Source organism: Lathamus discolor, chromosome 3 (genome assembly GCF_037157495.1).
Source record: "Lathamus discolor isolate bLatDis1 chromosome 3, bLatDis1.hap1, whole genome shotgun sequence".
Classification (NCBI taxonomy): domain Eukaryota; kingdom Metazoa; phylum Chordata; class Aves; order Psittaciformes; family Psittacidae; genus Lathamus; species Lathamus discolor.
In genome coordinates, this window is record NC_088886.1 from 121578646 (window position 1) to 121592367 (window position 13722).

Genomic DNA, 13722 nt, shown 5'->3' on the forward strand with positions numbered 1-13722 from the left:
TATATGCAACCAAAACCCACTAAGGGAGGTGATCTCTAGGCTCTATTAGTACCATTTTCCCCATCTTTCTACTTTTGCTGATAGGCAGCTACTTTGATCTTTGTAATGACCAAGACAGGCTGCTGCTCCAATAGTCTTTGAATAATTATCATTTAATCTTCAACATTAACTGCAAGCTACAGAAATTTTAGTTTAAAATATGAATGAGTTTAAAACAAGTGTGTGGTTTTTTTGTTTTTTTTTTTTTTTAAAGCAAGTAGTTAATGTCTGATATTTGGGTCATTGTTTCACTTCTTCATTGGAATAATAGGAATTTTTTTTCCTCGTGCTGGACCTTAATGTCTACCAAGAGTATGTCGTTCAGTGTAGAATTATGCCCTACTGTAAGAGGCAGGGGCATTGAGGTGTCATTTCTAGGATTATCGGAACGTGTGGTGTACAGTAGGTATTTAAACTGTGGCTTGAAAATGTGATTGGTTTCTAGCCATAAGACTTGTAAGCCTTATTTAAGACAATTGATATTTTTCAAAAGCGGTAATGTGGTTTTGCCTGTAGTGTGCTATTAAGCCTTTCTGCTGAATGGCTCAATGGGTTCTCATTTTTGGTAGATGGTGGATGTTACAAGTTGCATCTCTGAAAGAGAAATTACCTGGTTTTCCTGCCAGGCCGGAGGAGGAGCTGTTTCAGCTCATGCATCAGATTTTGGAGTATATTGGTGTGGCTTGCACCTGCATATTGTGTTCTGTAGGAACACCTGCTCAGGAGCATAACTGTTGATGTACTTGGGGCTGGTTCTGGGCATTAAGGATAAATAAAACCACACTGGTGCAGGAGTATCTGGGGACTGGCTTTGGCTGGTGATCATGATCAAGGTTCTGTTAATGAGCTAATGAAAGTTAATTTTGTTCAGGAGTCAGAAACCACAAAGCTTGCTTAGAGGAGGGAGCAGGAAACAGAAGCAACATGAATACTAAGTCTCTAATTACCTAAAACTAGTACAAATGTGTCCAGAAATGCCTGCTGAATGAAACTCAAGTATAGGTAAAACTAATTGTGCCTTGAAATTATTTGGAGTTTGGTGTGTCTGCTTAAACAATCTTATGAAATTGTCTTGGAATCAAGGCTGGAAGATCTGTTAAGTGTTGGTAGCTTTATGAAGATGGTATTGCCATTCTAAATTGAAAATGTAAATTCATTTTCTGAGAGTAAATAGTGATGATCAAAATCTGGGGAGATCGAAAATTTGTTTGGTATTGTGCAATTGGTTTTCTCTTTTTTCCCTTTTTTAATAGTGATCACATGGAAAATATTTATGGCTACTTAATGAAATACACGAATCTTGTCACTGGTTGGCAATATCGGTAAGTCTTTTCTGGTGCTTCCTAGTAATGTTTTTGCAGCATCTAAATGAACATATTTCAGATATTTTAAATAATACTTGTATTTCCCTTTTATTAGACTAACATTATGGAAGAGTTATGCTTTTCTCAGTGTGGATTATGCTAATATGTAGATGAATAATACTTGTTTTAAGGCGTGAATAAGAAAAAATGCATAGGCAGTATGAAGCAGTTAACTCATTTGATGGCTTAAAACTCTGCATTAATTTTTTTCTCCTTTTCCATTAAATAGGTTATCTTTGTTTTTTTTCTGCTAAGTCTTCAGCTTAGTGATATTCACATTCATACCATCATACCATTTTTTTTTTTTTTATTAAGGCTTCTTTACAAAAAATTCAAACTCTGCAAGCTTTTCGCCATAGTTCCCCAGGTTGCTTGTCTCCCCTGGAATAACTTCATTTTCTTTGACAGGTGAAACAGTCTGATGAGGCTACCTGTTTGATGCTGTTTCTAGAGCAGCACAGTGCAACCAAATTAGTATTGGAGAGACAAGTCCTTGGCATATCACGCTGGCCAAATTCCTGTGCTACCAGTGGCATGCCATGACTTGTGTCAGTACACCTACTGTTACATTCAATTGAGATTGAATGTAGTTTAATGACGTATTAAGCCTTAGAGATTCAGGATATTCTTTTGATTCCCAAAATTTTGGAATAGCTCTCTTCCATGGGCACACTGTTCTGTTGTGTGATCCCTGGCCTCTATGGAAAAAACTGCTAAGAACTTAATTTTTGTGCAGTCTTGCTGGGGACATAATTCATATTTTTGGGGTTGTACTGACTCAGGTCTTTTAAGTCCCAACCTTGTCTGTGCCAACTTGTAATGAAAGTCTTAACCTCTCCCACTACCTTTTACTTTGTTTTCGTTGCAGATTTTTTGTTTTAAACAATGACGCTGGTCTGCTGGAGTACTTTGTGAATGAGCAGTCTAGACATCTAAAGCCCAGGGGTACCCTGCAGCTAGCTGGAGCTGTAATTTCACCCAGTGATGAAGACTCTCATACGTTTACAGTCAACGCTGCCAGCGGGGAGCAGTATAAACTCAGAGGTAGGACCTGGATTCTTGTGCAAGGGGTTCCTCCACTAGAGGACACTCCTGGCTCTCATCTGTAGCTGCTCTACTGGGTTTGGTTGCATGGCCAAACCAAGAACTTGTTTCTCAGACTGATGCAGTGAGAATTACATGTGAAACTTTCATCCTGCTCTTCAGTTAGAAACTGTCCTTCCTTTGGATAGTTCTGTACTCTTTGAGTGTGACTTTCAGAAGACCACAAACTTCAGATGTATAGGACAGGGTTTACTCTTCATGTATAATGTCCTTTAATTGATTCAAAGTGTTCTAAATCATTGTAGGTAACAGTACTGTGTAGATGGTTGCACAGAACTACATTTTTCCTAATTTTCAGTTTGTTAGCCTTCTTGTAGTGGTTATAGAAGCCCATTCTCTGAGTTTTGTAGGCTATGGAAATCTGGGCTTATAGCTCTTTATGTCTATATCTAGTATCCTATATCTCTTATATCTGTATCTAACATCTTTTAGTATTTCTTCCCTTGAAGACTTGCTGTTGCTTTCTAATTCAGCATACTGTACTCTTATTCCAGGAAAATAAAAAAAGCAGGGTTATTTTGCCCATGCTTTGAAATGTCTTCATTTGCATAATCCTTTTGGTTTGCTTTTATTAGCTACTGATGCTAAAGAACGTCAACACTGGGTTAGCAGACTTCAGATATGCACGCAGCATCACACGGAAGCTATTGGAAAGGTATTGTGTAACTGCTGTTTTTGTGGGCAGAAATAAGCTAGGCAGGTTGTAGAACTGCAAATACTGCTGTCCTGTTACCTCGGAGATACTGCAAAAGGGCATATGGTTGGGTTTGAATCTTAAGTCAATAAGTATTTTTCTGAGTAATAACTGACTTATAATAGAAATAGTCTTTAGGAATGAAACAAAGTGAAGTCCTTTTGCCACTGAAGACCTGAATGGTCCTCCCTGAGCAGGTATTGGTGAGCAGGTATTGGAGGCAGATGAAAGATGAGATCTTATCCCAGAATTCCCAGATGTTTTGCATTTTTTAATGAGTGAGGAAACAGGTCTTCAGTGTTTTTGAATCCCTTCCATTTTGGGAGCTTTTCTTTTTAATGGTTGGTTGGTTGGTGTTTGTTTTTTTTTTTTTTTAAGCCACTAAATATCCCACAAATACATTTAGGATTAATTCCCATGTTTGAGAAGCAAGTCCTCAACTCTGTATCTGAGGATTGTTGCTTCCATTTGCTAACCATGTGATAGTTGTAAATATAGTGTATTTCACAGAACCTCCCAGTTACTGTAGCACCTATTCTGATACCTGAATAAAGCCTTGCTTTCAAGATAAGATCAACATCTTGTAGGCTTTATTGTAAGAGGTATGTTCAATGAATATTTCCATATGAAATCCCATTCTCTTAAATGCCAGCTATATCTTTGCAAGATATGTTATGAGTCAGTTTCTAGTACTATTGCACATTAACAAGTAAAAACAGTTAGTCCTACTGTGGCCTAATTTTCAAGGCAGAGAAGTGGTACATATTGATCAATATCGTTTCACAGGTTGCTCATAATTAGGCTATAAAACAGGGCAACTGTTAGCAGATAGCACAAAATATTTTTATCAGTTGCTACTAATATCTTATTAGGGCTGCATCATCAGTCCTTGTTCTATAAAAAAAAGAATTAAACTGTTCTACTGTGTCAAATCAGAATATTTGCTGGTTATTATGAATTAATTGTAAATGTTTCTCAATATGCTTATTTATTCACTAGAACAATCCTCCTCTGAAATCTCGCAGCTTCTCTCTTGCATCCCAAGGAAGTGCCAACTCTCCTGGTGTGCAAAGAAGACCAAGTCAAAATGCAGTTTCCTTTTTCAGTGTTGGACATCATAGATTGCCAACCGGAAAAAGAGTTCCTATTATGCAGCCAGATCACCTTGTAGATGTTAGAGAGGTTTGTATGCCTTAAATTATCTCATAATCTTTTGAAAGAGCTGTGCTGCTATTGGTAGGATTGTAGAGAAACTTGCTATTCTTATTTGAATATATTGTCAATAGCATGTCCTAAGCTATTATTGCGTAGCTGTGTGAGAATAAGTAACTTGCTTTGAATAATTGTAGAAGTGTAGAATTGTGTAGTTTATATTCTGACTTTTGTACTCTGTAATAAGATCCTCATGCTCAAGGTAGAGCTTTGCATGTTCTCCTCATCCTTGCAAATCCTAGGACTTTAGTTGACAAGGGAATATCCTTAAGGAAGTACAGCATCATGTACTATGAAACGGTTATATCATATACTGTTTTCTTCCCATGTCAAGCTGTAGAAGAATGGACTAAGCTGTACCTGTATCTCCTATAACCAAGGAGAAATTGGTCATGATTGATGTTTAAGAATACTGATACTGCTTTCTGGTACGCTAATTCATGTGGACAAATTGTCTAGGGATTAATGTGACTCAAAAAAGAGCAAAATAAAATGAACAATTAAGAAGTGTGGGTTTTTTCCATCTTGACTGACATAATGAACTGACTGCTGGTTGATTTAGCTTGTGAATATTTACAGGGTAGATGATGCAAATCTAAAGATAATAGTAAAAGAGAATTTGTTGCTGAATTTCAAACCTATATTAGTAATAGCATTTATTAATGATTATTTTAATGTTAGCAGTGTAATAAGTGTAGCTTGATATATTTCTTGGCAAAAATAAGTTTCCTGTGGAGGCCTTTTTAATTTAGCAAACAAGGACCCATGAAGTGCAAATAGTTAGAAATTGAACTTGGATAAACTGGAATAGAGGAGTGCTATATATTGTGAGCATCATTAACCTTAAAATATGTGGCTAAGTAAAATAATGTGTCAAGTTCATCAATGGGAAGCTGTAAGGAGGTATCGAAAATGCTTTCCCTGATGTGGTATGTTGCCATCATCGTTGTTCCTTGATTTAAATCAAGTGCTGTGGCATAATTACTTGGTAGTCTAGACAAGGTGACTGCCTTCTTCAGAATCTGTGAAAATCTCTGTCCGCAACAGACTGTTCTTGTAGATGCCTTGCGAAAGGATAGCTGCTGCCATCTTGTTTATATCCTCTAATAGCAGTAAAGTCTCCTGTAGTGCTAGTGCAAAAACTTGTGAAGTCCTGTCAGGTACCCAGGAGAACTTCAGCTGGCGTACCTGTGGCTCCTGTTTTTCATGGCTTTTAACTTTTTGACTTTTCAAGTGGCAGTATGGCATTCAAAATTTGAGGGAGGGAAGAGGAGTGTGTGTGAGCTGGAGCACTGAAGCAGTGGTTTGCATCCTCTAATTGAGATTCTCACTGGCTGAGAAGTGGAATGCTTTTTCTTAGCACTGTCAAGAGCACAGAAGACTATTCATGTTCCCTTTTGATTGTTACTGAGTTTAGTGCCACAGCATGATTATTATTTATCAGCTTAAATGTTTTGACCTGTACAGATGGAGCCTCCTCGATAACAGTGGCTTTTCTGAATGTCAAAGTTAGTTCGCATATTTTTTTTTATTTTTATTTTTATTTTTATTTTTTTTTAAGATATAGTGAAATACTTAACGGGCCGGTGCATGCCTGTTACGCTTGAGCATGATACAGCTTGAATACTTACCAATTCAGTTTGAGAAGCTGTGTTGCAGCTTCCTCTGCAAAGTTTCTGCTGCATGGTGACTTTTTTTTGATTGTATTTCTTCTTTTTTTCCTCCATAAATTGCACTGTTGTTGAGTCTTCTGTCAGTCCCTTTCCTTTCTACTTCCCCTTTCCCATGGCTGAAAACATGCCATGCTGATTTGGATACCCTGCACAACAGGAGATCTAAGAGGATCTTTCTGCTGACTTCCACTAAATGCAGTTGTCTGTGTTTGCAAAGTGAGAACTACAGCCTGTGTATTTGATAGGTTTTGAGGGTTTAATCACAGTGCTTCTTCCTCCCCTGGCACTATTTTTTATTTTTTTATTTTTCTTTTTTATTTAACAAATCTAAGTATATAAGCAGGAAAAACTTAGGAATGTGTGAACTGTGTCCTTTGAACTTCAGTGCTGAGCATAGCATGGCTTGTCCTATTGTTTGGCCTGGTCCTGAAATGAAGTGCTCAGGTGCTACTGCATAGTAAATTACTAAGAGTGAAGATCACCAGAATGATTGTAGCTACTTGTCAACTAATTATCTGTTGTCTTTTTTTTTTTTTTTACATCAACAGTGTTTCAGTGTTGGAAAAAAACTTGCAAACAAAGACATATTTGCGACTGGAAGAAAATAAGACACATGTTCTGACAGTAACTGGTGTGTTTGCATAGGCAAGGCTATACAACCATTTTACTAGCTTTCTGTCCTGTCTCTCTTGGGACATGCTAAAGCTGACTGTACACAGTTAGCTCCGCTTCCAAAGAGCCAGTGCTCTGTAAATTCAAACCATAGCATGTGTTGTGGTTTAAGTCCAGTCAGTAACTCAGAACCATGTAGTAGCTCTCTCACTCCTCTCCCTTCCTCACCCCCTGCTCCCAGAGGGATGGGGAGGAGAATCGAAAGAATGTAACTCCCATGGGTTGAGATAAGAGCAGTCCAGTAACTAAGGTATAACACAAATCACTACTGCTACCACCAATAATAATAATAAGGGAAATAACAAGGGGAGAGAATACAACTGCTCACCACCTGCTAACCGATACCCAGCCCAACCCTATCAGTGATCTAGCCCTTCTGGGTAACTGCCCCCAGTTTATATAGCGGGCATGATGCGCTGTGGTATGGAATACCTCTTTGGTCAGTTTGGGTCAGGTGTCCTGTCCCTTCTTCCTCCTGGCTTTCCCTCCTCCCTGGCAGAGCATGAGACTCAGAAAGTCCTTGGTCAGAGTAAACATTGCTAAGCACCAACTAAAAACATCGGTGTTATCAGCGCTGTTCCCAGGCTGAAAGTCAAAACCACAGCACTGCACCAGCCACTAAGAAGGAGAAAAATGACTGCTACTGCTGAACACAGGACAATATGCTATGTAGCCAGGCCCTAAAATGTTCCAAATACCGCATACTGTGAACTTGGAAGAATACGCTATTGCTCAAGTATTTATTGCATAAAACATTGAAAGGGAAAGGGATTGCAGGCAAAGGTACTGAAAAAAAAAAAAGATACTGCATGAATGCATCTCAGATTCTTTAAAGAAATTCTTCTGCGCTGCTAAATCAATCTGGTTTTACATTTAACATAACTGCCAGAACACATTATGATTGCAGAGTCGTGCTGTCCAGTTACGTTAGTGCTGTTTGTTGTACCTCCCCAGAAAAGGGACTAGTACATATAGAAGGTTGCTTTCATCCCTGTGATTCAAAATTGGGCAGTAATTTGCTTCTGTGAGTACAAAGAGGAAAGTATATAGGTTTTTGGAAGACTGCAGTGTGCTGCTTAATGGCTGGTGTGCTTTGCTGCTATACCTCTTGCAGGCAAATGTGCTGTTGCAGGTTCTGTGATGTAGGGGTGTGTACCTTAGTGTGAAAGAGGGAAAGCAAGGGGGACTATGACAATGGAACAGCTGTAATTTGAACACAGAATGTAAGTGAAAATTCTTTTTTTTTCCCTCCCCCCCCCACCCTGCAAAGTAAATGTTGAGATAGCAAACCTAAGTGTGATGGCAGTGCAGACAATAAAGGAGAGCTAAACTGAGTGATTTAAGTCTTTTCCTTTAAAGTGTGGGATCCCTTCTTGTAGGGTATAAAAAGATCTTGTTATCTATGGGTAGTACCTCATTAGATCCTCCTCTAAGCTGCAGAACACAGAGCTTAATTACTCCTCACACAGAGTGTGTGTGTGTATGTGGTTTCCCCCTCACCCCATCCTTATCAACCAGGCATGAAAATGTTTGATATTCACTGCAGCAAATATCATGTTCATATTCCTCTTTGCCTTTTTCTCTTTTTAAGTCACTTTGGTATTCTGTTGCTTGTTAACGAGGTATGATGTATTGTCATGGGAATTTCATCATGCACTTAATAACTCTTTAGTATCTGCATCAAGGAAAAAAGCTCATTTATCTTTACATACATCTATTATCTTACAGTTTTATTATCATCATAAAATCATTTGGGATTCTCTGTGCACAGCTAAACCTGTATCACACAACACACTTCCATCACCTGATAAATAACTGCTTTGTTTGACAGATGATGTCTCAGGCTGAGGGCCAGCAGAGAGACTTGATCAGGAGCATAGAATGCCTTCCTGTCTCTGGTCACCTTACATCCTTGGATCAAGACCTATTAATGCTCAAAGCAACTTCCATGGCAACTATGAACTGCTTAAATGACTGTTTCCATATTCTCCAGTTACAACATGCTTCTCAACAAAAGGGATACTTAGCAGCAGGTGAGTATAAATGCTCACAAAGAGGAAAACTCTGCAACAAATATGCATCCTTTCCTTCTTGCATAGTTGCTTGTTCCACTGCAGTTTCACATGGGCAGAGAAAACTGCCAGCTGCCTGGTTTGTTGTGAGTTTTTTCAGAGTTTGACTTGCTAGCGCTGGGTAAAACTGCATGCATGTCGTAATTTTTTTCTCATTTATTCTATCAAGAAGGGTGCGGCAGCAGTAGGTGCATAAATGTAACATCTAATTGTTGTGGAGCATCTCGCAACAGAATAAAGTACTTAAAGGTACCACAACAAGAAGGCTGCTTTTGCGATGTGACTGCCCACAGTAATAGCAAAGAGGAAATGTTAGGCAGTTGTATATTCTAGGGTATGTGGTGTCCAGTACAGCTCTGTCAGATGTCATGCTTTTCTGGCTTTTTTTGCACTCTAAATACTTACTATAAACTTTCACTTGTGTGTAGTTTTCATTTTTTGTGGAGCATTACATTTTTAAGCTCTACATTTGCACAGGTTATTATTAATACTGTTTATGTATCAGTATTCTCATTTTGAGTTGGTCCATGTTTTAAACTGGGAGGTTGAGTGTTGCATTCCGAGGTCAGGATAGACTTGTAAGCAAATTCAAATTGGTTAAAGGTACAAAAAAAAGAGGGGGGCGAGGGGGTGTGTGTGCAAAAGGCGAAAAACCCCAAATAAATCCAACAACCCTAAAAGCCTACCAAAAAACAATCTACAAAAGTCCCAAACCAACGGAATACTTTTCTTTAACAACCACCCCAAAACTTTCTGCTAATGGTTGGGTTATAATATAATTTCCCAGACAGCAAACATACACATTGCTGCCTTTGCACAATCGGTCGCATCTGTGCAAGTAGGTGCTTACCAGAATCGTTCCACTATTTTGTGTGTAGTGTGTGGATCTGAATATGTTCTTTCCTGATTGTAATTTTTTTTTGCATCTTATTGTGATTTTTTTTGGTGTTTACTTTGTGGCTTTTTGTAAACAAAAAGCGTTTGAGGATTCTCAAATACTTCTCTTACACAGCAGATATGATAGGGTGAGTATGTAACAAACTATGCTCAGAAGTTCTCTATCTTTCCCATATTCCTCTCATATTTGTGGTACTTGCTTTGCCAGTGCATGTTACTTCAGAGCTGTAATTGGTTTAGCTTCTAAGATGGAAAAATATTTTGTATAAGAGTATAAAAGCTATATAAAAATTACCACATGCATTAAAAGAGAAGTATATGAGGAGGATGAATCAACTTTTTTGCTGTATTTGAGTTCAAAAATTTTAAAATTGAAAAAATTTAAGAAATGAAAAAACAGATGGAGCCTCTCCAGATCTTTGTCTGAATGCTGAAGGTACACACACTGAGAAACCTCTTCCAGTTCCCTCAGGTTTTTGTTTAACTATTGATGCATAATTGTGGGAGGTGCACATTAGAAGTCTTTCTGGTTTGACATTTTTGTGTGTGTGCTACTAAGGAGGGGTTTTTTGACCCATTACTGTATTGGGGGAAATAAGAAGAGTGCACTGAGCATTGTAATAACTTACAAGCAAGATATTTTTTGTGTGTGTGTTTTGATGGTTTTTTTACATTTCTTTAAGCTATGCGGGGAAAAGTTCAATTCATCTGACTGCTATTCAGTTGGTATCTGCTTCTTAATGGCCAAATCTAAAAACTGCTTGAAGATGTCAAAATCTAGAAGATTTCTGGTGGCATCCTAAAGAGATGGATGGAGAGGGGAGGAGCAGCAGATTGGATGGTGAATTACTGGGACCCGAGTTAAAATCAGACCATTAAAATAAGGCACTGCAGCCTTCCATTGTCCCATGTGTGTGGCCTTTCTAGAGACACTGTAATACATTCGTTCCTTTGAAGGACTGCAAAGAACTTTATTTTAAATCCAGTTAGCTTAGATTTCTCCTTCTGACTAAAGAGTGATCCTTCTCCTTGTGGCCCAACTGGTGTAGTATTTTCGGTAGGCTTCAGAAGTTTGTACAGGAAGGAAAAGGCTTGTGGCTTAATTCAAATGCTGCAAGAGGCATTTCTATATTTAAGTGTAGGAAAAAAAAGTGATGGAGGAAAAAATGTTGAATGCAGACTGTTCTATCAAACACACTATTTAATCCTGCTAGCATCATAAGGGCAGATCGGTATACTTCAGCTAGATACAAGTGGCTGTTGTGCAGCAAGAAGTGATGGTGGAGACTTGTCTAACGTCATAGATTTAAACATGAAGTGAAAAATAAAATGTCTGGGTCTGCTAGCTTGGTACCTGACCGCTAAAAATGTGTCAGGCAGATGCTTGTCAGGCTTAAAAACCCAAGGATTGTAAAAGATGTAAGTTTGCTGTAAGTTGTTATAAGACAAAAAACCATAGTGCCCCAACTGCGTCAAGGTGCACCGTAAATCACAAATGGGAAGAAAATTAAAGTTGCAGCTGTTAACTTTTCCTTAATTCAAGTGAAAAGTGGTGAAATGTAACAGATTTTTAAAAAAGCCAAAACTTTGCTGTTATTGATAATGTTGTGAATTGCAACAACAGTTTGCAGCTCTTGAAGAAGAATGTTAAAAGTGAAGACTATGGGCACTTTGAGGCCTGTGTTATAGCAGAGGGGAAGTACTGAGAACTGCTTAAGAAAAAAAGATGGGGGAAAACTTTTGGAGGAGGAGATCACAAGTAAAGAGAATAGCTTGTGCCTACTCAAAATAGTCAAGAGCAGATTTCAGTATGATCTTCCATTGAAATAGAAGTATTAATTTGGTATTCTGTCCATTCACAAATATTAAAATGCAACTCGTAGCTCAAATCACTTAAATCTCCTAGAATTTAGTAGCCAAAATTAAAAAAAAATTAATAAGGTTATTTTAGAAGTAGCTGATAGGGAGTATAAAAGGGAAGCTGCTTGTTAAATTCAAACTAATATAGAGTATGGATTGAATGCAGCCTAGAACATGCAATTGGAGATTATTGTGTTGAAAGTTACAGCTCAGAAAACAGGTGTCATGAAGAGATTTTTAAGATGAGTAAAACCTTTATGAAAAGGTAAGTGTGACAATTACATTGTGCGTCTTATTTTTTTACTTCTTGAAAACTTCTGTTTAAATAGATTCAGCTACTGAGGGATTCTTGTTTCGTACTATGTAATGGATGCATAAGTAATACACTTGATGAAAATAGACTGTCTTAAGATAGAGTAGACAAGATAGAATAGACAAGAAAAAGTTGTCCCATTTGTAAAGCTGGACTTTTTTATTGCCACAGTATTCTCCTGGTGGAAATACTGCCGCATTAAACTCACTCTGCCTGTTGTGGTTGAGGGTTCAAGGCCAGGTTGGGCAGAGCTTTGAGTGACATAGTCTAGTGTGAGGCATCCCTGCCCATGGCAGGGGGGTTGGGACTAGATGATCTTAAGGTCCTTTCCAACCTAAACCATCCTGTGATTCTGTGTGACCTAGTTCCAGGTAATAGAGGTCTGGAAATAAAGGATTGTGTATCATGTAGGAAGAGACGACGGATACCTCAGTGTCTGTTCTGAGGCACAGGAAACTGCTGTGTGATGGTAGAAATTCAGGTTTCCCAGTAATTTCTGTGTTTGCAACCCAACCAAGATAGTTTGTCTGTTTGTGTTTTCTTCTGTAAAATAAATGTATAGGGCACTCCAATATATTAGCCTTTGAAAAAGAATGGAACATTTGTATTATTGATGAGGAACCTGATCTGGTCTGATAAATTAGCTGGGAGTAACCAGAGATGCTGGAATCATCAAGTGGGGTAATAGCTTTCCAAGTCCAAGCCTGGGAGCTTTATATATATATTTTTTTTTAGCAACCATTATTTATTCAACAGTGTGTGCTTGCTTCCTTTGCAGCTGAGAATAGACCAGTACCCACTCCAGAGAAAACACTGGCAACAAAACTTTCTTCTTTAGCTCTCTTTAGTCTAGAACCAAGCTGGGTTTGAGAGCCTGATAAGTAGTGGGCTGCTTTTTTGGTAGCAGTTAAAGAGAATTGTAAGGGTTATTTGACATTCCCGGTGATACTGGGCTCGTCTTGTAGTATCTGATTACACCTTTCATGACACCAACTAGTTTCTCCAGTCCAAGTTGCATGTATTATAGCTCACCAATCGCAGTGTTTGTGCTAATGATCACTGAAGGTGGTGTCTCATTGCACCACCTTTGTTTAGTGGCTGCTGAAGGGATTGGCTGCAGGAGGAATTGGCTGCTTTCAGCTTATTCCTTAAAAAACAGCTCTTTTGTGAAAACTGCTGTTTACTGACCTTCCGGAGGATGAGCAAGTTTCAGCGCAAAGTTTCTTTTGCTTCAGGAACAACGATCAGTTGGTTGGAACCGAAGATATCTCTGGCAAACCACTTCAAAAATGGATCAGCCCAGAATTTCCCAGCAGAGGTAAACAAGCCAGCATCTGTCAGAGAAGAGCAGTCCACTGCAGAGCCCTGCCAGCTAACAAGGGTAAGGTAATGTGAATATCCCATTTCTGTGGGGAATTATTTTGAGGAGTATCTGTAAATGTTTCATATTATGTGAAAATGATTTGGTGACAATTTTTCTCATGCTTTCTGATTAGCTGTGTCAGAGGAGGGGTGAGTACAGTTGCAGTAAATGAAACTTTCACCCTTGCTTTTTCAATAAACATTTGTTGCTTTCTGTAACTAGCTGTCAAGTAGAGGGAGGCAATTGGGATGGTAATGCAAGGTGTTGGAATAGGCAGTATTCCCTTGCATTTTGATCTAAACCAGGTAGATACTGAAGCACAAAAAGCGTAACTGGAATTCATGACACTCAAAACAGGCCCAAGAAGAGCTGCCTAAGCAGATGAAAGACACACTTGTCGGTCTCCAGCTATTAAATCTCTCCATCTTTCTTTTCTAGCTCTTGCTGCATCTGTTTTTC

At 38.5% G+C, this 13722-nt stretch overlaps 1 protein-coding gene across 2 annotated transcripts in view; it reads left to right on the forward strand.

Annotated features, from left to right (window-relative positions):
- Window positions 1-13722, forward strand: part of OSBPL11 (oxysterol binding protein like 11) — a 44992-nt gene that overhangs the window by 16591 nt on the left and 14679 nt on the right. For both annotated transcript variants that reach the window (XM_065671382.1, XM_065671381.1), the window contains exons 2-7: window positions 1293-1361; window positions 2272-2447; window positions 3083-3162; window positions 4201-4383; window positions 8590-8791; window positions 13136-13281. In XM_065671382.1, coding sequence (XP_065527454.1) covers window positions 1293-1361; window positions 2272-2447; window positions 3083-3162; window positions 4201-4383; window positions 8590-8791; window positions 13136-13281 — 856 coding nt within the window. The remainder of the gene's footprint in view (window positions 1-1292; window positions 1362-2271; window positions 2448-3082; window positions 3163-4200; window positions 4384-8589; window positions 8792-13135; window positions 13282-13722) is intronic.